This window comes from Euprymna scolopes, chromosome 34 (assembly GCF_053919585.1).
Source record: "Euprymna scolopes isolate OS-2025 chromosome 34, ASM5391958v1, whole genome shotgun sequence".
NCBI classification, from domain to species: domain Eukaryota; kingdom Metazoa; phylum Mollusca; class Cephalopoda; order Sepiida; family Sepiolidae; genus Euprymna; species Euprymna scolopes.
The window spans coordinates 20,629,648-20,656,445 of NC_136515.1; the positions used below are offsets into that span (position 1 = coordinate 20,629,648).

Here is a 26,798-nt window from a genome sequence, read left to right on the forward strand (position 1 = left end):
TATTTCGTTGTGCTTTACAACCTGATGAAGGCCAGTGGAATAGTTGGCCGAAATGTTGGGAAACAACGACTATAAAGATGAAGATAATAGTCCACAAATAAATAAATAAAATATAGTCTTTCCTTTTTTATTTTTTTAAAATTTCATGAGGATGTAAGGATGATGTCTTGCTCTGCCATCTTTAAAATTCATCACTGGTTATCTCCCCCTTAACAAACTCTCTAGAAATAGAGATCAAAATCAGACTTGTAATGGCTACAAATTTTTTTTTTTTTTTTTTTTTTTTTTTTTACATAGGCATCACCACTTATCAAGGCCCATAAAAAAATGATTTTCTATATATATTATGAATTTTGGTTAAGAATCTAATTTTTATTTATTTACTATCTGGCTTTGTTAGTTCACTATCATTTCACTTGAGAATTTTCCTTCTCCTAGGTAACATGTCTTAACAAAGATTGAGAGTGCATCTCTCCCAGTGGATTAAACGCACCCCAGATACCAACCTTGGAATTTCTATATGTCCCAGCGTGATACATACAATGCCTAGCATTCCCAAATGGTCACCCGTCTGATACTGGTCAGGCTCATCATTGCTTAACTTCAGGGATCTGGTGAGAACTGGTGTGTCAATATGATTATGCCGAATATAAAAATCTGAGCTGTTTGCGCTGTCTTATGCACCATTGCACTGACTGAGATTAGCAGTTGTGTCAAAAACTGTGGTTGGTTCTACACAAAACCTTCACGACTAAAAATAAATCACCTGTAGATTTCCAAACAACTAAGTTTTTGTGGCAGATCTCATACATTGAAATCGATGGGAGTATCAGCATCATCATCACCATCATCATTGTTTCACAAAGTTCACTACTTGAAATTGTTGAAACCAAAATTTTAAATAATTAAACATTTCATTCATAAGTTTTGTGCATTTATTTATATCAGCAGATAAACATTAAAAAACATGAAAAGTCTGCAAATGATATTGGTCTCTAGATTAATGCGGGTAAGACAAAGTTTATGACTTTCAGTGTGAAAGGAGATATCAGGGCTCTGGTTAGATCAACACTGAAAGAAGTCGCTGAGTTGTTTACGTATCTGGGCAGCAACATGGTTTCCACACAGATATCGAAATTCGCATCTCAAAAGCATGGGCTGCATTGGATGGGCTTCATTCAGTATGGACTTCGGGGCTAACTAACAAACTGAAAAGGCAGTTCTTCAGGGCAATAGTAGAGACTATCGTTGTTTACGGTGCTACAACCTGGACACTCACCAAAAGACTGGAAAGAAAACTAGGCGGCACATACACCCATATGCTATGAACAGTATTAAATATATCTTGGCAAAAATCATCCCACGAAGCAGCAACTTTATGGCAACCTACCTGCCATATCTAATACCATCAGGGAAAGACGCCTACGATTCGCCGGTCACTGTCTGAGGAGCAAGCATGAATTGGTTAGTGATGTATTGCTATGAACTCCACGACATGGACACGCAAGCAAAGGACGACCTAGATCCACGTACATCCAGCAAATAGCACACGACGCCAACTGTGAACCTGAAGATCTGAGGCAGCTGATGGAAGACAGGAAACTGGAGAGGAAGAGTCACATTGGCTTGGGCAAGGAGCCCGTCCTGATGATGATGATGGTGGTGGTGGTGGTGGTGATGATGATATAAACATAAAAAATTTTCATAATTTTAATATAAATTTATTTATCTTTTTAATTAGACCATGGGAGTGTTGAAGGGGGGGGGCTCTTTTTTTTTTTTTTTTTTTTTTCTTTTAATTTAGTTATTGAAAATCAAGTCAGTCTCCGTAAAGTCTGGAAATAAACTTTTAAACACAAATGTGTCAGTAACTGAAGAAAGGGAGAAGAGGAGGAAGAAGGCAACCAAGTCAGCCTTTCCCGCCTTTTTTTCTGATCACTTATGTTTGTCAATAAGAATTCTAATGAACCGTATTAGTTTTATTTAAATTTATATAAAAGATTATTCATGTCTCGTATTACATAATTCAAATTGGTACTCGTGCATTTTGTGAACCAGATGTCCGTAAATGTTTGCTCTGGTTTGCTCATCACCTGACGTAAATTGTCGGATTATGCCGAGCATAACCAATCAGGAAGCAACAACAAACATGATTACCTAATGAGAAGCCACATAATTAGCAAACGAGTTTTGATAAATTGAAAGAAAAAGGAAAAAGAAACCGTTTTTAATTTAGTTATTAATTTTAAATCCTGGAGCAGTGCATGGCAGTTAATCTAACTATACGAGACGACTATCAACTAAACTCCAACCTCTGTCCCATCACCAAAACATGGCATCCTTATGCCTGTTTAACAAGTATTTCAATGGTAAGGGCTCTGATGAACTCAAAGTGCTAGTACCCCCTCGATAATAATACCCTTGACAACCCTGACAAGCAGCAAAATCCCACCCTATACTGTAGAGATCCCTAGATGCCATAAAGCTTTCTACCCGAATAGCTTTTTCCCTCAGACTGCTGCACTTTGGAATTCACTCCCAGGCCCCTGCTTCCCTGACTGTACTAACACGCACAAATTCAAGTGTAATGTAAACAGATATTTTGCTGCCCAACTCCCTAAATAGTATCCCTGAAAATCTGGTCCCAAATAGTTGTTCCTTATGACTAAGTGACTCTGTGCCTTGTTTGGAGCGAAATAGCAATAAAAAAAAAGAAATAACTAAAGTTAGTACAGTTGGAGAGTACTGTTAAAAGAGCAAACTGATAGTGTCTGAAATGAGGTACAGGATAAACACCCCCACCCCCAAAAAATCTGAAGGAGAGAATGTGAGGTGGGCTTTAGACATACTATTACCAATTGGAGAAACTAACTCCTGACTCTAACTCCCCACCTAAAACAAATTGTTTAAAAAATATGTATGCAAATTAGGTACTCTAAAAAAGTGTCTTGCTTAGTTCTTCTGTACTTAAATATTATTATTTATTTTTTTTATTTTTAAAGGTAATGTTTACTTTGATGTGTCAACTTCTCCTCAATATGGCAAATTGCACCCGAAAGAAGCTCTTACTGAATCAAGTAAGTTTTTGTATACAAACAAAATTATATCAAATCTGGTTTTCATTTTCATTTTCTTCGTTTTACGGCATATCAACCCATTTTGAGTTCATGTCTGATTCAGTCATTTTGGGAAAAGTGTTAATGATTCAAGTCCTTAATATCTTAAAATATTTAAATTGCTGCCTAGTTTGATCATTTTAATGTATTTTAATGAGTTTTCTGGCATTAAGATTTTAATGTAGTTTATAATATTTTTATAAGGTTTATGCCATTAACATTTTAATTAGCTTTGTGACATTAATATTTTAATGAGTTTTATGACATTTTTATTATTTTATGTTATTTCAATCATTTGGAGGTTATTTTATAACAATTTATTTTATTTTTGCTAATTCTTAATATATTTCCAAATATTTTTAGATTAATTTTTTTGTATGCACCATTTAAAAATTAACTAGATCACCCTGTTTTTATGAAATTTTTCTCAGCTCATAACTTCAGTAGTTTAATTGTTTTTCATTGTTTCCAATTCTTTTAGGTGTAAAGTATTTTGGTGAAATTGAATATTTTTTTTTTGTTGAATTGAAAATTATTAAGCTTTAAGATTTATTTTCATATTTGGTTACTTGCAAAATGTTTATAAGAATTTTTTTCGTCGGCCTTCTCGACAAAGTTACGTTTATGTAGAACTTTCCTTATACTTCCTAGATCGTAATATCTCCGATTTGCGAACGGACATCATCTCTATCTTTTAATCGAGTTTTAAAAAAAATCCCTGGTTTCCAGTGTTTGTTTGTCTTTTTCATATAAAACTAAAACTGATCAAAGCAAAACAGAAGTGCCTCATGACCTTCCAGGCCGGGACGTCTTGAAGGCAATTAGGTTTGATTAATTTGGTGGAAACCCTTCATATCAGACAATTATTATTCATTTGGACACTGCCAGTGTTCCCCCTTTTTAGGGGGAGCTGGTTTTCTCCAACATAATGGGGAAACAAATACGGCAGAAAGCTGAAAGCTTAACTGGCCTACAGCCAAACTTAAGTGCGTGATTTCATTTCGCTATCCGTCAGTTGACATCGCTAAATTTGAATGTCATGGCGTAGCGGTAAGATGTCTGGTTTTCTTTCACTTTCTTTTCCGTCTTCGCGTCGCAGGTTCGAGCCTACTTGTCGACTGCCACTTGTATTTTTTTGTTTTTTTTACACCTACAAACATGCAGGCAATGCAGGGTACCCCTGCTAATTGTATATAAAGCTAATACATTCAGGCTTGCTGATAACATTTTGATTGGGAGTGCATTTTAAATTTTTATCTTGTTTGGTGCTATTTTGAAGAGTTGAATCCATTCCTCCTTCTTCCATTGACATAAGTCCTGGATGTGACCTTAAACTATATCTGATGGTGAGGCTCCAGCTTGCGGGCTTTGGTGAGTGTGGAGCCACCCTTTAATTGCCATTGCTCCCAGGTCCACTCTGACCCGGAGTGGTAGTACCTGTTAGGGTCCCAACTATGGAAACTGACTTGAAAAAAAATATATATTCTATTAAAAAGATTTTCTTCAAAATAACTGGATTCGTACCTATTAAGGTCCCAACTATGGGTTAAATAGAAACCGACTTGAAAAAAATATATATTTTATTAAAAATATTTCTTTAAAATAATTGGATTCAACATTAAATAACCTGAAAAGGGTTGATTATGCCATAAAACAAAAACAACCAACCAATCCATTGACATAATTTAGCTCTCTTGCATATATAAATCACATATTGTTCAATGAATTGGGATCTTGAGATTCATTCCCAAACTAATATAATACTATATATGAATATATAGGTGTGTGTGTGTGTGTGTGTGTGTGTGTGTGTGTGTGCGCGCGCGCGCGCGCACACACACACACATCCCTCTCCGGTTCCTACTTCCCTGACTGTACTGATATGCAGACGTAAAATTTTGGAATTCTATGTAGGACATTTGTAAGTTTGAATTTAGGTATGTGTTAAATATATCCTAATATTAATTCCGTAGGTGTGTCTATTCTTGATATAATTGATTTACCTGGAAATATGATGTTGGTGGTTTTCAGAATAATAGACATCATACGTGCCATTAGTGGTTAAGGTTTGGGGTCAATGTAGTAAAATACGAAACAAATCTATGCTTTACGGTTCTAATTTTATTTTAGATGTTTTTTTTAGGATGAGGATTGATTTTTTGGATTTCTTAGATTCTTCAGACTTCTTCAGTCAACGTGGATGGGAGGTCATTCTGTCTAACTCTGGAATCCGCACAGAATTTTAAATGAAACCCTTCATTTAATCCTCATGAGGTAGAATGCTCTTGTTTTGTCAGCCATAACTGGGTAGAAATACTAAAATTCATACTAGAATTGTGTGCAAGGATCCATGATATGGTGGAGAAAGTGCTTGGTAAAATTCAGTTGTAAAGTTACATTCTTCTTGAGGATGGTTCAATCCTCAGTATGGGCTACACTCAAAATACAATTGCGAATTACTTATAAAAATTCAAACTAATAATGAAAAAAAATTTTGCCCTTTTTTATATAATTTGTATAAATTTTCAAATTTATGTTAAATTTATGTTAGTACATTTTAAGTTAGGAAACCAGTCAGGAAATGGGGGAGATAGAAAGAGAAAAGAGGAAATCGGAAAAGAAAAAAAGGGAGAATATTGTTACGAGGGAGCATTTCTATAAAATAATAAAATTCAATAAAAAAGTTTAAAATGTGTGCTAAAGTATTCTAGGCAGTCCTAATAATTAAATCCAAAAAGTTTTTAATTCATGAAATAGTTTAAAAGCCAGAGTATAATAATAGAAATTTTAGAATGATCTAGAAGGTCCCAGAGGATTCTGCAATAACCTAGAATGGGTTGTGGTGCCATATGAATAGGTGTGGAAAGGGAAGCAAATCAGTTATCAGCTCGAAACCATAAGGTAACTCCGGTCTCTGATTGATGGATAAGTCCAACCGAAAGAATCCAAAACACAAAAAGGAAAATACATCCATTCAATCCACGACAAGTTGCAGAAAATGCCTTCTGGACCAGTGGTAAATAGATTTTTGAAATTTTCTTATTGACCAAACATTTAAAAGAAAAACAAAAAGGAATCTTATTGTCATTGAATTTCGTTATTAATAGAGTGAATGGTCAGGCCTGCTGGCTGTTCCTAATTTTGACTGCCTTCCTCTCGAGGATAAGGGTTAATGAATGTAAGGTGGTAATTTAGTAATTGTTAATGGTGTAGATTGGGTAGAATTTGGATTATTTAAGGGGATGGCTCAACAAGAACTTGTTTACATTAGACTTGAAGGCTATCAGATTGTAATCAGCTGGGAACCAGGCCAATGGAACAGTGTTCCGAAGTTCTAGAAAAGAGGCTTTATTCATGAAATCTGCATTTAGATTTAGGCACAGATAGTGTGAGAAAATTGTTGATAATGATTGTAGCTAGTTAAGTGTTTGTATGAAAGTTTAGCAAGGGGGAGACCATGGATTGGAGTTCAGACGAGGTATATTACATTACATGTGTGTGTAATAGTAATCGTGTTTTTTCCAAAAATTTCTTGCCCTGTTAAAACATAAAATAATTTTTTTACTTATAATTTTATTCCAAAGCTGATTCCGAGAAGCGAAGTTCTCATGATTTTGCTCTGTGGAAAGCGGCAAAACCAGGAGAGCCATTTTGGGAGTCACCCTGGGGCAAAGGCCGGCCTGGATGGCACATAGAATGTTCAGCAATGGCAAGGTAAGTTCTTAAAACATTGAATGTAAATTCAAATTTGGACCAAATATACATTTAGCACCCCTGTTATTCTAACTCTTGAAAGGAATAGGTTTAGCATTGAACTGCATCTAACAATCTCTTCAGATCTTCCTAAATGGAAACCAAATTTATATTATTAAAATTATGAAGCATTTTCACAAAGGGAAGGTACTGGGAGGACATCTTGCTTGCCAGTTGCCAAAAGAACTTATGTGGCAACATGCATCACATGTGAGCATAAACAGGTCCGGCTGCAGTAAAATTTGACCCTGGGACAGTATGTTTGTTTGTTTGTTTGTTCTATTTTACGGCATATTAACCACTTTGGGGTCATTTAATACCGAAAGGTTAGTTATGTTGTGTTATATATTGGTTTGTTCTTCTTAATGTTTTTTTGTTTGTTTTTTTGGGGGGGGGTCTTTCCTTATATTTTTGAGTATATTTTAATCTTTTTCAGAAAATTGATAATTTTTTGGGGATCAAGCTTGTTTAATCTCGTTTTCAGATTTTTTTCTTGGTAATACTTTGTTCGGGTTTGTTCAAGGTCAATGCAGTTTGTTAGTATATGGTGTATTGTGTAGGGTTCTTGACACGTTATACAGTTTGGTGTCTCCTCCCCTGGGACAGTCTGTGACGGTTAGTGAAAATATAGAGGAGTAAAAAGTTTTATTTTATTTTATGTTTTTACTGTTATTCTCAACCCAAACAGGGTACGGTGTCACTTTGACATAAAGGGCTACTCTTTGGGACCAAATTTTCAGGCTGGTTCTACCAGATCAGGCTGTCTGAAGATATTGGCTTCCTGAGACAGAATTCACTCGACATTGATGCTTTTTGTTTTTCTACTTCTTTTTGCAAAACTTGATTATGTTCTACAAAATTAAAAACAAAAACAATAACTCACCGTTTCTCCCTTTTTTTCTTTTTCCCATTTCCTCTTTTCTCTTTCTATCTCCCCCACTTCATAACTGGTTTCCTAACTTAAAATGTGCCAAACATTAATACTGTAAGCCTTTTTCCTCTCCCTTTGCAAAACTCATTCATGTTCTGCTGGGCAGGAAACAAAAACGATAAAATCCACTATAAAACAACCAAACCAAACCAAGCACTACAAATGAGTGATTGAAAATACAAAAAGCTTGAAGAATAAAAACCTTCTACAAAATAACTGGATACAACATGAATACTATTTCCAAAATAATTGGATACCATTAAATAACCTGAAAAGGGTTGATATGCCATAAAACAAAACAACAAACCAAATTTCCAGCGATAATATGTAAGGAGTTGGGTAGTGAGATATTTGTACACATTATGTCTGCAAAAAAAATTCCTTTATTAACATTAGATTCTCTAGTGAAAATTGAGTGTGACTGCAGTCACGGAGATTGGCTGCATGTGCAAACTCGAAGCCTGAGCGATGGGAGACGAGTAGGCAACGAAGCAGCAGGTTCGATTGCGCATTAATTTGCAGAAATGAGATAATATAAGGCCGGGAGTTGAGATGTTTGGGAGAGTCGAGCCGTTGAGTTCTCGAGAACTGAATGGAACCTGGTTAGAGCGGAGAGTGTCGCTGAGAATCGAGTCCAGGTTTTTTTTGTTTTTTTTTCAATTAGAAGCTATTTCGGCGTTAAATATGGAACCAATGCGGCTGAGATGAAATGGGAAATTTTGAATGATTTGCGTCGAACCTGAAAAATTAAAAGTTGCGTTTGTCCAAGAAAGAATTGAATGAGTCGTGTCAAACTGCGAAGGTTGAAGATATGAAGTGAGTCGGACTTTTTTTGTCTTTTTGTTTGTTAATCCCAGCGGGATTTGTTGGATTTCTTTAACTATCGTCGTCAAATGAACGTGTTGGAATGCAGTTCGGTCTACTTGTTCGTATTAAAGTCGTCGTTTTTAAACGTGGAATTTGGAATGAAATTCGCTTATTTAAGTTAAAAAAAAAAAAATGAAGTCATTGCTGTTAACAGAACTTAAAGATTCGATTCGGACCACCTGTGTGTATTAAAGTTGTCGTTTTTCAACGAGGAATTTAGAGGGAAATCCTGTTGTATTGAAAAGAAAAAAGTTATCATTTTTAAACGAAAAATATTTTACTCGAGTACAATTCGAGTCGGATTTTATTGTGTTTGAAAAAGTCATCGTTGTTAAAAGAACTTTTTTAAACGATAGATTTATTTTATAAAAGTACAATTCGAGTCGGATTTTATTACGTTTGAAAAAAAATCGTCACTGTTAAACGAACTTAAAATGTGATTCGGACGACTTGTATGTATTTAAAAGTTATTTTTAAATACGGAATTTAACATGAAATCGTGTTGTGCTGAAAAGGAGAAAAAGGTGTCGTTTTTGAACAATAGTTATTTTGGGAGAGTAGTGAGTACTAGCTGTGTCTAGCGGAGACGGATACTACTTCCCTACCCAGCTTATGATCATGAGATCAAGGGGGCGTGTAGTGAAAATTGAGTGTGACTGCAGTCATGAAGGTGGGCTGCATGTGCAGACTTGAAACCCGAGCGATGGGAGATGAGTTGGCGACGAATTAGCAGGTTCGATTGCGCATTAATTTGCATAAATGAGATAATACAAGGCCAGGAGTTAAGATGTTTGGGAGAGTCGAGCCGTTGAGTTCTCGAGAACCGGATGGAACCTGGTTAGAGCGGAGAGTGTCGCTGAGAATCGAGTCCAGGTTTTTTTTTTTTCGATTAGAGATTCAAAACAATGATTGAATTAAAAAAAAAAAAAAACAGCAAATAATCTATATATATAAAAGGCAAATGCGGCGCGCGCATTTTTGTATGTCCAAAAAAGGCTTGTTTTGCCGACGGTCCCAGGGTCGTTACTATCACTTAGAAGTGTTTATATACTAGATAATACTATCTAGGAATTGGGAACGCGCGTCGTGTCTAGATTTATTACATCGACTTTTATAAGATTCGCGCTATTTCGCTGTGTCGCCTGTTTGTTCGGCTTTTTAGTATAAATAAAGTGAAACTAAATTCAAACGGTGTGTTCTCGGCTTTCGTGCCGGAACGTCCAGAAAGCAATCAGCTTTTGATCAATGCGGTGAAAACCTTATATCAGACAATTGCTTTCATATGGACACCCCTATATTTTACGGGGAGCTGGTTTTCAACCCAACATCTTGGGGAAACCAAGCCAAAACAAACTTCACTGCGGGATTGATGTTTGACCTAATTCACTTTTTAGTTAATTCATAACGTGTTTTTGGGGTTTTTTTTTTTTTTTCACTTTCGCCTCAAGGATTTGAGTTTGAGCCCCCCCCCCTCAGACTTTTTTTTGGTTTTTCAAACACCTGGGCACTGCTGGACCGCTTGTATTGCATCACATTCAATTTTTTTTTTTTTTACATTGTTTGTTTTTATAATATTTAAACAGGGTTATTACTTCACTTTGTAATAATTTACCCCCCCCCCCACACACACACACACACGCGCGCGCCTCTAAAAACCCCGGGCAATGCCAGGTACCACTGTTAATAATTAATAAAATCTTTTCGAAACGAATATGAAAATCAGTTAATCTAATTTTTTGTTTCATTTTTCTAATATTTCCACAGTAAAATGTTTGGAGAAAAAATTGATATCCACAGTGGAGGGGAGGATCTACTTTTTCCCCATCATGAAAATGAAATTGCTCAATCCGAAGCTCATTATGGCTGTGATCAGTGGGTTAACTATTGGCTTCATACAGGTGAGATTATCATAACTGTTTTCAAATTTGTTCTTTTCTTCTTTTGTGTCCATATTATGTCTGAGGTAATGCTGAAATATACGACATAATCACACTGACACACTGGTTACAGTTAGATCACCGAAGTTAAGCAATGTTGAGTCCGGTCAATACTAAAATGAGTGACTATTTGGAAATTCCAGTTACTGTATGTGCTCTCTGCCTATCTTGATATTGAAGTCAGAAGTAACTGTAAGAAAGAAATAGCAACAGCTAAGAGAGAATTTACTGAAACCACCAAAAAACGCATCGAAGCACAAAAATTAGGAACCCGTGACTTCTGGAAAATCTACAAAAGTGTAGTAAATAGTGGGCAATCAACAATTCCCCCACTATCCAACAATCATGAGGTTGTTTGCTCAGCAACCGAGAAGGCTAACATGCTTGCCAGTCGATTTGCCTCCAACTCCACTCTGAACCCTGCTAACCACTCCCTCCTTGACTTTCCTTTGCAGACAGACGCCACACTAGATGATCTGAAAATCACCCCTTCTCAAGTGCATGCTATCATAATAAATCTTGACACTTCAAAAGCATGTGGATCTGATCTCATCCGGGCTGTGCTATTAAAAAAGTGCTCCGCCGAAGTAGCTCCAGTTCTCTCCAAACTTTACAACAAATGCCTTAATGAATCTTGCTTTCCTGCCTGCTGGAAAACTGCTTCTGTGGTACCAGTTTTCAAGAATTCTGACAAAAGAACTGACCCAGCAAATTATCGCCCCATTAGCCTTCTTCTACTTTTTGCCAAAATATTTGAGTCCATCACCTTACAGATATTAAACTTCTGACTGACAAACAATATAGATTTAAGCAAGCCCGTTCCACAGCAGACATCCTAACTGTAATCTCTGAATGTATATACCATTCACTAGACAAAGCAAGGGAGGGTAGAGCAGTAGCTCTAGATATATCTAAGGCTTTTGACAGGGTATGGCATGAATGTCTTCTCAGGAAAATCAGATCATACGGTATCACTGGAAGAATACTTAGCATAATTAAATCCTTCTTAGATAAGAGAAAAATCCAGGTTGTCCTCGATGGTCATACATCTAAACAATATGATATAAATGCGAGAGTGCCTCAAGGGTCTATCCTTGAACCTCTATTATTCCTAATATTCATGAATGACCTCCCTGACAAAAGTGTCTGTCAGATGGGTATATATGCTGATGATACCACACTCTATAACAGACATGACAGGAAAACAAATGAACATATATCTAAAGAAATGGCAGAAACACTAGAGGATGACCTCCGATCTGTAGTGGAATGAGGACAAAAATGAATGGTCACATTCAATGCTGCCAAGACTAAATTTATTTCCTTCAATAATTACAAGAAACCCTCTCTACCACCAATAGCAATGGCCAAAGACTCTTTATCTGAAAGTACATTTTTTAAACTCCTCAGACTAACGTTCACAGGAAACATGAGTTGGAACAATTACATTGAGAGCATTGCCAGGACCGCTGCAAAGAAGGTAGGTTCTCTCTACCATGCTACTAGACAAGGTTCAAAAGAGTCGCCAACCTGATAGGTTCTGAACTGTCATATAAGCTTCAGCCTCTGTCCCATCGACAAAATCTTGCATCCCTCTGCCTGTTCTACAAGTACTTTAATGGTGCTTTCTCTGATGAACTGCAAGCACTTATGCTCCCTCAACATAAATACCCCTGACAAACCCGGCAAGCAGCTAAATCTCACCCCTTCATGGTAGAGATCTCTAGATGTAAGAGAGCCTTCTACTCCAGTAGTTTCTTCCCCAGAACTCCTAGACTTTTGAATTCTCTTCCGGGTCCCTGCTTCTCCAGCTGTACTGACATGTGTAACATGAACCAACATCTTGCTGCCCAACTCCCTACATAGTACCCCTGTATCTTATGTCCCTGATAGTAGCCCCCTACATCAAAGTGGCAATGGGCCTTGTTTGGGGTGAAAATGTAATTAAAAAAAAAAAAAAAATCTATAATTATTAGGTCAAGTTCGCCTAAATATCATTCTAAATCGCTTTGCATGATATTTAGATGAACTTGATCTAATAATTATAGATTCTATTGAGTTATATTTTTATTTATAACAAGATTACATTTCTAATTATTTTGCACTTGTTCAAAGCCTACATTTTGGGTTGTAAAGATGGCAAATTTTCTAACTTTTAAGGGTCATAATTTGATGGTTTATTTGTTCTACCGACATAAATTTGGGTACCAATTTTTGCAAATATTTATATGCCTACATTAAAAGTTATCATATATAATTAAAATCAAATTTTAGCTTCAGGCAGTTACTAAGGAAAATAAAATTTTAGTTTGGGATAACTACTAAGAAAAAATAAACATTTGGTTTGCAATCTCTACTAAGGAAAATAACGTTTTAGTTTGAGATAATTTCAGAAAAAGTAAACTTTTAATTTGGGATACATGCGAATGAAAATAAAATTTTAATTTGGGATAACTACTAAAGAAAATAAACTTTTAGTTTGAAATTAGTACTAATGAAAATAAAATTTTAGTTTGGGATAGCTACTTAGGAGAATCAAATTTTGGTTTGAGATTGCTAGGGAAAGTACAATTTTGACTTGGGATAACTAATAAGGAAAATCAAATTTTGGTTTGGGGATAAGTACCAAGAAAATATAAAACTTTGGTTTGGGGTAACTAGTAAGGAAAATAAAATTTTAGTTTTAGATTGGTAGTAACATTTTCTGTTTCTTTATATTTCAGGTCATCTTTACCTTCAAGACCAAGATGAAAAAATGTCGAAATCACTAAAGAATGTTATTTTGATTTCGGATTTCCTTGAAACGTACACGTCTGATCACTTTCGTTTACTTTGTTTGCTTACACATTACAAAAAACGTAAGTTTTTTTTATTTATTTATTTATTTGTATTTTATGTTATTATTTATCTATTTATTTGACTATTTATCTATTAATTTATTTCATTATTAATGTCATAATTTATTAAAGATTTATTTATCTATTTACCTTTTCATTATTTATTTATCTTTTCATTATTTATTTATCTTTTCATTATTTATTTATCTCTTCATTATTTATTTATTTATTTATTTTTTCATTATTTATTTATCTTTTCATTATTTATCTATTTATCTTTTCATTATTTATTTATCTTTTCATTATTTATCTTTTCATTGATATTTATTGTTTATTTATTTACCTTTTCATTATTTATCTATTTATATTTTCATTATTTATCTTTTCATTATTTATTTATTTATCTTTTCATTATTTATTTATTTATCTTTTAATTATTTATTTATCTTTTCATTATTTATTCATCCTTCCATTATTTATCTATTTATCTTTTCATTATTTATCTATTTATCTTTTCATTTTTTATCTATTTATCTTTTCATTAGTTATCTATTTATCTTTTCATTATTTATCTATTTATCTTTTCATTATTTATCTATTGTTTTTCATTATTCATTTATTTTTTTTTTCATTATTTATTTATTTTTTCGTTATTTATTTCTTTTCATTATTTATCTATTTATCTTTTCATTATTTATCTATTTATCTTTTCATTATTCATTTATTTTTTTTCATTATTTATTTATTTTTTCATTATTTATTTATCTTTTCATTAGTTATCTATTTATCTTTTCATTATTTATTTATCTGTTCATTATTTTTTCATTATTTATTTATCTTTTCATTATTTATCTATTTATCTTTTCATTAGTTATCTATTTATCTTTTCATTATTTATTTATCTGTTCATTATTTATTTATTTATTTATTTTTCATTATTTATTTATTTTTCATTATTTATTTATCTTTTCATTATTTATCTTTTCATTATTTTTTTTTTTTTTCATTATCTTTTCATTATTTATCTTTTCATTATTTATTTTTTCATTGATATTTATTTATTTATTTATCTTTTCATTATTCATTTATCTTTTCATTATTTATTTATCCTTTCATTACTTATCTTTTCATTAGTTATCTATTTATCTTTTTATTATCTATTATGTTTTCATTATTTATTTATATTTTCATTATTTATCTTTTCATTATTTATTTATTTATCTTTTCATTGTTTATTTATTCATCTTTTCATTGTTTAATTATCTGTTTTCATTATGCTTGTATAACAAATGTGTATCCAAATATGATGGTGATTATTTGCATGTCACAACATGAGGTACAATAAGAGAACTGATGTCGCATTCATGGTAATGACCTTCATCAGCCATTTTTACTTGATCTTCTCCCTTCTGTTCCTGAATCATGTTCTTTTTCCTCTTTTCCTCCATTGGATTCTTCAGATCATGCCGTTGTTGATGTTGAGATTGATTTTTCTGTTAAGTATTCAATTGATTGTCCCTTCCATAGGAAGACGTTTAAATACTGGAGAGCTGATTGGGATGGGCTTCGCAGCTTCCTATGTGATGTGTTTTGGAGTCCTATTTTATTGATATGTCTTGAAATGCTGCTGCAAAGGAGGTTAATGGTTCAATTCTTGTTGCAATTGACATCTTCATTCCTCATCATCAGTTTCAAACTAAACCTCATTCGCTTTCCTGGTTTTCAACTGTTTGTGCTTCTGCAATTGCCCATCATAAACGCTACTTTAATCAGTATTGTCGGGGTGATTCTGAGGCTTCTAGACAATTCTACAGAAAAGCTGGCAATGCTTGCAAGAGATCAATTTCTTAGGCTATGTTTAACTATTCTCAAAGGATTTGTGACTCTATCTCATCTCAAAAGGTTGGCTCTATAGATTTTTTGAGAAGCTATGATGTTATTAATAGTGTGATTAATGGTGTTATTAATATTATGGATTTTTGGAGAATCTATAATAGTGTTATGTTATTAATATTGTTATTAATAGTGTTATTAATAGTGTTATTAATAATGTTATATTGTTATTAATAGTATTATTAATAGTTATTTATATTGTTATTAATAATAGCAAGTCTGCCATTCTTCCTCTTTTTAATGATCTTCAGGTCATTTTATCTCCTAAGGATAAAGCTGATCTCTTTGCTCATCTTTTTGCTGATAATTCTTTTATTGATGATTCTGGTGCTGTTCTGGATTTTCCTTCAAAAATTGACCAGACTCTTGATTCTGTAATTATCATTCCAACCCTTATCCTCGAGTGGCCTCTGGGCTTTGATAAGTGGTGACCCCCCATGTAAAAAAAAAAAAAAAAAAAAAAAAAGATGGTTGCTAGAAATCTTGCTGATCTTGACCAATCTAAGGCTTTTGGTCCTTTTGAGTTCTATTGTTCTCAAACGTTGTTCTATCCTCTCAAAAATTATTCAATCTCTGTAATATGATTTCCCTTCTTGTTGAAAGGAGTTCTCTGTTGTTCCTATCTTTAAAAATTCTGGTGATCGATCTGATCCAACTAAATATCGTTCTGTTAGTTTTCTCTTTTTTATCAGCAAAGTTTTTGAGAGCTTGATCAACAGCAGGCTTGTTCATTTTCTGGAAAGTTTCGGTCTCTTTAGTAATGTTTGAAGTTTGGTTTGGACACAGCTCCTATACTAAGGATATTGAGCAGTTTCTCATCGCCATAAAAAAAACAGAATCGCCCAAAAAAAAAGAACAACCTCCCCACCAGATATTTCGGCAGAAGGGATACAAAGACAAGTAGCTATTTGAATCAAAACAATTTATCTTTCAATCAAAATAGCAGAGTGTACATGCAATGGTAAAAAAAAAAAATTGGCTGCAATAGGCAGTCTTGAACCTGAAACACGAAAGAAGGAAAGAAGGGAAAAACATTACTGGTAAATGCTTTTGGCTATTGGACGACAACGATATATGATGTCATGATGCTGCAAAAGAATGTTTTTAAACATAGTTTCAGTTTGATATGTGTACATGACTTGCGAAAAATCCCGACATGAAAAGTGACCCCCCCCCCTTGCAAGAAATGGTCCACTTAATCTTTTTTCTAATTTTCACTTATTATGCGCTAGAGGCATCACTCTTTCAGATGGTGCCAGCTTCAACCCGGTCCGATGCGGCTGATGAAAGTTTTTAGCGGACATATGAACACACAAATTAATGCACAAACACACAAACAAACCAGATGTTTGAGCTTTATATAATAGACTAGCCTGAGTGCCCGGCGTTGCCCGGGTGTATGGAAATATGTATTGAGAAAAAAAAAGTGGTAGTAGGCAGGCAAGCTCGGATACGTATGAATACGTACCACGAAAAAGGAAAAGAACATGAAAAAAAATGTGACGTCTTTGCTGTCGTGCCCATCGCCAAACCGGAAGTGACAAATGTTTAAATTAAGCCTAGTCAATTGAAAAGAGGGGATGACTTTCGAAAATATCGGCGAAAAAAGCGACCCCCCCCCCTGTAGAAAAGTTCCCAGTTGAGGGCGAAGGAATTAAATGCTTTTAGCCAATTTTTCAATATTTGTTGTCTGAAAAGTCGAGCTTCAAAACGATACCGATCTTGTTAAAATCTGTCGCCTCTGTCGAAAGTTTTGCGGGACATACAAACATACATACATATAAACAGACAGGTGAGATTTATATTATAGGCTACTGGGATGCCTGGCGTTCTCCGGGTAATTTTGAAGATGTAAAAGAAAATAAAGTTTTAGTAGGAAGGTAGGCACGTGAAGATGGAAAAGAAGGGGAAAAAAGACTGGTATCTTACCCGCTCGGCCACAAAGGGAGAGGAAGGAAAAACATTTGAATTTAACGTTTAAAAACTTAATGGAACAGGTGCATGAATTTAATGAGGTCAAACATCGCGCCATAGAGGGAATGAATGAATGCTGGCCTTCATCATGTGGATACCATGACGGGATAGGAACGCCGAATCTCCTAACTCCATCCTCAGTAATTACTACCTTTCATAGTTGTCGTCGTCTCACCACGTTTTGGCCAACTAAGCCTCTGATCATCTTTGGGTAGGATTGAAACCACTATCTTGAGACAATGCTCACCTGGAACCATAGAGATTCAATGGGATCTTCCATTGTTGAGTTAATTAAATAATATACGATTCAGTACGGATCCAACAATGGAAGATCAGATGACAAATAAACGTGGATTTATAAGACCAAAAAATCCAACCTTAACCGCCTTTCGGGGCCTGTGGCACAGTTGAATCTCTAGTTGGTTAAACATGGTGAGACGACAACAACTATGGAAGGCAGTAATTGCTGAGGATGCAGTTAGGAGATTCGCCGTTCCTATCCCGCCGCGGTTAACCCTCTGACGAAGGCCAAAGAAAAAGTTGGCCGAAACGTCATGAGACGACAACTAAAAGATGAGGATAAAAGTCTGCAATAAATAATGGCCCCACACTTTCTTCTTCACTGCAATCTCTCTCACAGACGTGATGTTGCTAGTCTCAGTCTTTTTTATAAATACTATTATGGCATGTGTTCTTCAGAATTGTCTCATCCCTATCCTGCTTCCTTTGTTCCAGCTCGTTTGACTTGTTGGTCTTGTCTTCCCCATCAATTCGTTGTTTTAATGTAATACAGCTTCCTATTCTAGTAACTTCTTTCCAAGGACTATACGGTTGTGGAAATCTCTTCCTGCTCACTGTTTTCCTTCTACCTACAACCTTAGTCTGTTCAAGACTAAGGTCAGTAGGCATTTTCTGTCTTAACAATAATCATCTTTCATTCTTGTTAGCTCGTCAAGTGGCTTCATGCCTTGTCTCAAGTGATTTCCTTAAAAATAATTAGGATGACAAAAATTAAACAAGAAATTTACATAAAAATACATTATAAAAGGAATCTGGGAAGACTAAATAAAACTGTGTATACAGATTAAGTGTAATGTGTCCGTATGGAAGAGCCAGGAATTATTTGATGTCTCTTCATAATAAAATTGGATATTTCTGTTTTCATTTACAATCAAACTTGTGCAAATTATCTTTTTGTATCTTTCTTTGGTTCTTCTTGTTTAGGAATGGCGTATCATGACGATGCACTTGTGGCTGTAACAAGTCTTTTACAACAAATAGAAAGCTTTTTCCAGAATTCAGAGGCTTATATTGACGGGCACTTGAATTGCAAGGAAATCAGTGAAGCGGAAGTTTTATCCAGGTAATGTTTTTGTGAACCATAAACTGTATGTTTGTATGTCTGACAAAAACTCATGAGATTGGTATCATTTTGAAACTCGACCCTTCGGACGACAAATATCGAAAAATTGGCTAAAAACATTCATTCCTTTGCCCTCAACTAGGCACTTTTGTACCTGGAGGGGTCGCTTTTTTCACCAATATTTTCGAAAGTCATTGCCTCTTTCCGATTGTCTAGCCTTAATTTAAACCTACGTCCCTTCCGGTTTGGCGATGGGTACAACAGCTAACGTGTCACATTTTTTTTTTGTTTCACTTTCTTTTCCTCCTTCGCTGTATGAGCCTGCCTGCCTACTACCACTTTTTTTTTTTTTTTTTTTTTTTTGTTCAACCAACACTCTTACACACACCTCCACTTTCTTTTCTGCCTTCGCGTCATGGGTTCGAGCCTGCCCGCCTACTACAACTTTTTTTTTTTTTTTTTTTTTTTGCTCAGTACACACCTATAAACACCCAGGCAACACCGGGCACCCAAGCTAGTATATGCTAAAAAGCAAAATTTATAGCTCCCTATCAACATTATTTTACTAAAATAATATTTCCTCTGATAATGAGCCATTTATTGAAAATCCATGAATTTAAGAAAATAACTTGAAATTTTTGTATTCCTTGTCAAATAATAAATTTGTTAAAATAAAAAAAAAAATAAACTAAATTTTATTCCAAATTTTCACTTATATATAATGTTTTTAAATAATGTTAAATAAAATATATTTATTATTTAAACATTATTTTATTATAATTGTTTTTTTCTTTTCTTGTAGACTGGCGAAAACCAAATCCGAAGTGAAGACAGATTTGGCCGATGACTTCAACACTTCAAAAGCCGTGAAGAATATTTTAGACTTAGTGAAATTTTTAAATTCTCAACTAATGACACCCCAGGTATAATAGCTCTTTTACTTTTACAAAAAAGACATGTTTACTCTGGCCGTTGTAGAGGGTTGTTGTAGATTTATTTAAGCATCATAATCTGTATTGCATCCTGCAGCCCAAGCATTCTTTATGCTGAATTTTATTTGGTGCTGTTTTTTATTTACTAATCTAACATATAAAATTATATTGTTGATTTTTAAAATCGGGCTCAAATAGCAATTAATACTTGATTTGGATTAGTCTATTTGTTTTTATTTTTTGTTTTTTACCTTTTACTCTGTTATTGGCATGAAAATATTTTATTTTGCTTTAATCTTTTTAATACTTATTCTGGTTAATACACCTGTTGAAATAGAAACATTGTCTCTTACTAACTGAAATCGATTAAGAAAAAAGTTATTCCGTTCAATTATCTGAGTTCTCTCCCTTGAAGTCTTCTATAACATATAAGGGAGAAAAAAATAAAATATATTATTCAAGACTTTTCATTTTTATAAGATATTTTTGAAAATATATTTAGAAAAAAAAAAGACTCTTAAATGAAACAATTTGTCTGTGAATGATTAAATATCATATTTAAGTGCATCTTACGACTGGGCAACCTACTAGAATAAAGTAAAGCTAGCAGATTTATAGTTTCGTAGTCGTTGACTATTTTTATACACGGTACGTACTTAGAACTGCTTCAGATTCAGAAAAGTAAAATGTCCGATTATAGTATCTTCTTTTCAGTATAAAGGAAAAGGCACCACTCCTTTCCAAAGATTACTCCTCCACTTACCCTTGATTCTAATCTTCTGCTGAATAATTAACAAGAGACATTGAGTATAACTTTTTGAATCTTTGGTATGATTTGACCAAAAATTAAACCACAGTCTCCTAACCTATTATCGAACACTCTAATCATTATGTCAAATGGATCAACTGTAGTCAAAAGTGACCTGATAGCTTCTTTTTCATTGGCTACTACACCGAGATGTAGGGGAGGGCGCCACTCTTTTCCCAGAATTACTTCATTTACCGATGACCTTTGACCTTATAATACTGAGTGTTTGCAAAAAGGTATTAAGTACTATTTTTTTTTTTTTTTATAAACTTAATGACTTGACCAAGGATTGAACCCAGTCTCTCATTAGCCAATTAGCAAACACTATAACCATTATGTTAAGTTCTATTTCCGTTTTGGCTTTTTCTGACTATGTAAAAAAAAAAAACTTTAAAACATTAGAAATTGATTTAGGTCAACAAGAAATAAGTATAATAAAACTTATATGTAAATATTGTAAAAGTATTCTTTGAATTTTATTGAATTCTTCGAATTTTCTAAAATCTTACATTTTCAAAAATGTTAAGACAGCCTACTTATTGAGCAAAACTTATATTGGACTGATTTGACTGGAGAAATTTTGCTTTGCTTATTTTATGTTTTGTATTGTCTCTGCTTATCGATATAAAGTTTATATTGTAGTCAATAACTCTTTTATTTCTTTTGTTTCCAGTGATATAGCTTGTAGGGGAAAAGAAGTTTAAGTGAAATTAAATCTCTTTGCCCCAAACAAAATAATTTAAAAAAAAAAGAAAGAAATAAAACAAAATGATACCTCCTGGTTTAAAATGAACCACATTTATTTTTAAACAAAAACAAAAAGATGACTAAGTAAAGGTCCGATCGGTGAAAGTTCTTGCAAAGTCATTATGATTAAAATGTTAGATGAAAGTCCTTCATGGAATTAATAATATTAGAAGGTAAAAGTCTTGTGTGAAAATAATGTCCTTATTTTAATGTTGGTGTTTTAACTGGTGAAGTTCGCCTTACTTAAAAGTCCCATGTAGAAAGTAATTCGTGAGGAAAGTAATTCGTTATAATTAATTAGAAAATGTGCGGAATTGGTGTGTGTGTGCATAAGTGTGATTTTTGAGTGCCCGCGTGGCATGTGTATACTCATGGTTTTGACGCCTTTTTTTTTTTTTTTTTTTTTTTTTTTACATAGGCAACATCACTTATAAAGGCCAAGAGGCCACTCAAGGATAAGGGTTAAAGAGTGTACAGTAGAAATTGGACAACATAGTAATCATTAGTAATGAAAATTTGGTAAATTTGATAACTTATATAGAACGGCTCATCAAGAACTTATTTACGTTAGACTTGAACACAACCATATTGTAGTCAGCCAGAAAGCAGGAAAACGGAAGACAATTCCACAGGTGTGCAGTTCTAAGAAAGAAGCTTTGTTCATGGAATCTACGTTTAGGTTTAGGCACAGATAAAGAGTGGGGGGAATTATTGATAGTGTGTACAGCTAGACCAGTGTTTCTTGTGAAAGTTTGGCGAGGGGGGACCATAGATTGAAGCTCAGTCAAACACTTTCCATGAAAATAACGATACATCAGAGACAAACTCGCAACATCTCTTCTGTGAGATAGAGGTTGCAGCAAAGAGAAAAGGACATCTCCTACGAGGCTACGAAGTCTATTTTGAACTCTATCAAGGCAGGACAAGTCCTTTCTAGCAGCTCCTGCCCAGATGTGGCAACAGTATTCCATCCTTGGACGTACCTGGCTCTTATATAGATAGAGAATAGCATCAGCAGTGAGATATTTACCGGATCGATCGAAAGATCCCACCATTTTTCTAGCGGCCTTAGCAACAGATTTGATGTACGTGTTCCATTTAAGATCAGGAGTAAAGGTCAAGCCCAGAAGCTTGTCAAAACTTGAGGCCTCCTGAAGACGAAGCAACAATGTCATGAAAACGAGAGGCATGTTCTCATGTGACGTCGAAGCAAGAAGGAATAAAGAAAGGAAGAAAGAATGTTTGATGCGTTTTTATGCATAAATGTGCCTAAATCAAAACGTGGATTCCATGAACAAAGCTTCTTTCTTAGAACTGCACGCCTGTGGAACTCTGTTCCGTCTGCCTGCTTCCCACCTGACTACAACTTGGATATCTTCACGTCCAACGTTAACAAATTCCTAATGAACCGCCCCCTTAAGTAAACACTTCATCAAATCTCCACACTAACGTACTGTACTTGCAATAACCCTTATCCCTGAGTGGCTTCCGGGCCTTGATAAGTGGTGACCACTGTGTAAAAAAAAAAAAAAATTTTTTAATTTAAAAAAAAAAAATGCATTTTGGACCGGCTCCAAAACAAGATGGCTACTGCAGATATTTTGGTTTTTGGAAAAGCGTTAAAAAGACACTCTTCTAAATTTTCTCATTGGTCGCTTGTGTCACGTGATACTGTCATCAACTACGTCCACCAGAAATATGTGCATTTTACTTTTGTTGTGAGAAAAAGTGTGTGAGCGTATTTGAAATAATGTCGTTGCTAGAAGAACTTATTTTTGTGCAAAATGTGCGGAAAATTGAAATGAATAAACGTTCGTTTATTTGCATGCAAACGTGTGTGTGTGAGTGAGTGCACAAGCTGCATTAGTCTCACCTCAATATTTTTTTTTCAAAACCTACTTTCTCCACAATAAATTATTTTTATAAAGCATTCCAATAGATTATTTTTTGCTAATAAATTATTTTTTGCTAATTATTTCTTCTTACTAATAAATTATTTTTATAAAGCATTCCAATAGATTATTTTTTGCTAATAAATTATTTTTTGCTAATTTATTTCTTCTTACTAATAAATTATTTTTATAAAGCATTCCAATAGATTATTTTTTGCTAATAAATTATTTTTTGCTAATTATTTCTTCTTACTAATAAATTATTTTTATAAAGCATTCCAATAGATTATTTTTTGCTAATAAATTATTTTTTGCTAATTATTTCTTCTTACTAATAAATTATTTTTATAAAGCATTCCAATAGATTATTTTTTGCTAATAAATTATTTTTTGCTAATTATTTCTTCTTACTAATAAATTATTTTATAAAGCATTCCAATAGATTATTTTTTGCTAATAAATTATTTTTTGCTAATCATTTCTTCTTACTAATAAATTATTTTTATAAAGCATTCCAATAGATTATTTTTTGCTAATAAATTATTTTTTGCTAATTATTTCTTCTTACTAATAAATTATTTTTATAAAGCATTCCAATAGATTATTTTTTGCTAATAAATTATTTTTTGCTAATTATTTCTTCTTACTAATAAATTATTTTTATAAAGCATTCCAATAGATTATTTTTTGCTAATAAATTATTTTTTGCTAATTATTTCTTCTTACTAATAAATTATTTTTATAAAGCATTCCAATAGATTATTTTTTGCTAATAAATTATTTTTTGCTAATTATTTCTTCTTACTAATAAATTATTTTATAAAGCATTCCAATAGATTATTTTTTGCTAATAAATTATTTTTTGCTAATCATTTCTTCTTACTAATAAATTATTTTTATAAAGCATTCCAATAGATTATTTTTTGCTAATAAATTATTTTTTGCTAATTATTTCTTCTTACTAATAAATTATTTTTATAAAGCATTCCAATAGATTATTTTTTGCTAATAAATTATTTTTTGCTAATTATTTCTTCTTACTAATAAATTATTTTTATAAAGCATTCCAATAGATTATTTTTTGCTAATAAATTATTTTTTGCTAATTATTTCTTCTTACTAATAAATTATTTTTATAAAGCATTCCAATAGATTATTTTTTGCTAATAAATTATTTTTTGCTAATTATTTCTTCTTACTAATAAATTATTTTTATAAAGCATTCCAATAGATTATTTTTTGCTAATAAATTATTTTTTGCTAATTATTTCTTCTTACTAATAAATTATTTTTATAAAGCATTCCAATAGATTATTTTTTGCTAATAAATTATTTTTTGCTAATTATTTCTTCTTACTAATAAATTATTTTTATAAAGCATTCCAATAGATTATTTTTTGCTAATAAATTATTTTTTGCTAATTATTTCTTCTTACTAATAAATTATTTTTATAAAGCATTCCAATAGATTATTTTTTGCTAATAAATTATTTTTTGCTAATTATTTCTTCTTACTAATAAATTATTTTTATAAAGCATTCCAATAGATTATTTTTTGCTAATAAATTATTTTTTGCTAATTATTTCTTCTTACTAATAAATTATTTTTATAAAGCATTCCAATAGATTATTTTTTGCTAATAAATTATTTTTTGCTAATTATTTCTTCTTACTAATAAATTATTTTTATAAAGCATTCCAATAGATTATTTTTTGCTAATAAATTATTTTTTGCTAATTATTTCTTCTTACTAATAAATTATTTTTATAAAGCATTCCAATAGATTATTTTTTGCTAATAAATTATTTTTTGCTAATTATTTCTTCTTACTAATAAATTATTTTTATAAAGCATTCCAATAGATTATTTTTTGCTAATTATTTCTTCTTACTAATAAATTATTTTTATAAAGCATTCCAATAGATTATTTTTTGCTAATTATTTCTTCTTACTAATAAATTATTTTTATAAAGCATTCCAATAGATTATTTTTTGCTAATAAATTATTTTTTACTATTTATTTTTTGCTAATAAATTATTTTTTACTATTTATTTTTTGCTAATAAATTATTTTTGCTAATCATTTCTTCTTACCAATAAATTACTTTTATAAAGCATTCCAATAAATTATTTTTTCCAATAAATTATTTTTTACTGGTCATTTCTTACTAATAAATGATTTTTGTAAAGCATTCCAATAAATTATTTTTTGCTAATAAATTATTTTTCAAAACATTTGTAATGATCTTCCATTCTCAGCAGTTTTCTGGGCCATACTATTTTCATGCTGGCTTACGAAAAACTGGAATTGGGTGTTTTGTTTGTGACATCATCATTCGAAGATTGCTCTACAGAGCAAATAGGTTTCTTCTGTCCCTGCATGATTTTCAAACGGTTACCTTTTTCTAGATGTATTGCCTTTAATCTACTTCTAGTATGGTAATCTCTAGAATATCGGGGGCAGAGGTGGGTGGGGGATAGCAGGTGTATTTAGTAGGGGTTAATTGACCCAAATTTTAAGCCAAGGCAAAATGAAAATGTTGTTTCATCTAATGACTAATTGATTGTTCAGCAGTTCAACCATTTCCTGTGTGTTCTATAAATCACAAACATAAACATTCAAGCCGATATGGGTCCCCTGCTAAAGAAATACCAGTTACAAATTATAATCAGACATACTTAATAAATATATATACTTTTGTTTACAAGAACAGAAATGAATTGAATTAATGTTAAGTCAATTTTGTACACGTTTTTTTTTTTTTTTTTTTTTTTTTTCAAACTGAAGCAAGCCACAGTAAAAAAAGTGTTATTTCAAACAGAAGCCTGACAGACTAAAGAAAATACTATTTGGAATTGAAATGTGACAGACCATCGAAAATGCTATTTCCAACTTAAGTGATACAAACTAATGGACAAAGTCTACAATGAAAGTATTTGGAAACCTCTAAAAAAAAAAATGGCTGATTTTTATAAATAAAAATTCTTGTAAAGAATCCATTTAAATTCTCGCTTAAATTATTTGAAAAATTTACTGATTCTTTTAGTTTTTTTTTTTTTTATATTCTACCAGGAAAATGTCTGCGGCCGAAGTCCTGTTTCCGTTTTGGCTGTCTCTGACTATGTGAAAAAAATCTTTAAAACATTAGGCATGAATTTAGGTCAACAGGAAGTAAGTATAATAAAACGTATCTTATATGTAAATATTGTTAAAGCATTCTTTGAATTTTATTGAATTCTTTGAATTTTCTAAAATCTTACTTTTTCAGAAATGTTAAACTGAATCCTCTTCTTGCTGAGTGCTATTGAACTGACTTGACCAGAACAATTTTGTTTTGGTTATTCTGTTTTGTATTTAACTCCTCTTACAGATGTTCAATCAATTTTTTACTCAATATTAACTTTTATTTCTTTCGTTTGCAATGATACATCTACATTTCGCTCATCCAGATATTTTTTTTTCAAAACATCCTTTCTCCCCAATAAATTACACTGGTCAACACAATATTTTTGGCAGGCAAAGTAAGACTGGTTTCTGGGGTTTTCAAGGACGCTGAATCCGAATCTTACATTAGGTTTTTCAAATTGGCTCTAGTTTTTGAGATATCACAGGGGGGTCGTTTGTCTGAAATCACCCATTCGCGACCATAGCTAAACGTACAAAAAACGGCTAAATAGTGCATAAATGTCAGATATTGATTTTTATGATAATCTTAAACCACAAAGACAGTGTAAAATCTCAATCTA

The 26,798-nt window shown here is 32.6% G+C and overlaps 1 protein-coding gene across 3 annotated transcripts in view; it reads left to right on the forward strand.

Annotated features, from left to right (window-relative positions):
• LOC145259119 (putative cysteine--tRNA ligase, mitochondrial) overlaps positions 1-26,798 on the forward strand; it is a 64,096-nt gene that overhangs the window by 22,660 nt on the left and 14,638 nt on the right. For all 3 annotated transcript variants that reach the window (XM_080116789.1, XM_080116791.1, XM_080116790.1), the window contains 7 exons: positions 3,003-3,077; positions 6,701-6,830; positions 10,432-10,565; positions 13,328-13,462; positions 18,533-18,671; positions 19,474-19,594; positions 26,125-26,223. In XM_080116789.1, the coding sequence (XP_079972915.1) occupies positions 3,003-3,077; positions 6,701-6,830; positions 10,432-10,565; positions 13,328-13,462; positions 18,533-18,671; positions 19,474-19,594; positions 26,125-26,223 (833 nt within the window). The remainder of the gene's footprint in view (positions 1-3,002; positions 3,078-6,700; positions 6,831-10,431; positions 10,566-13,327; positions 13,463-18,532; positions 18,672-19,473; positions 19,595-26,124; positions 26,224-26,798) is intronic.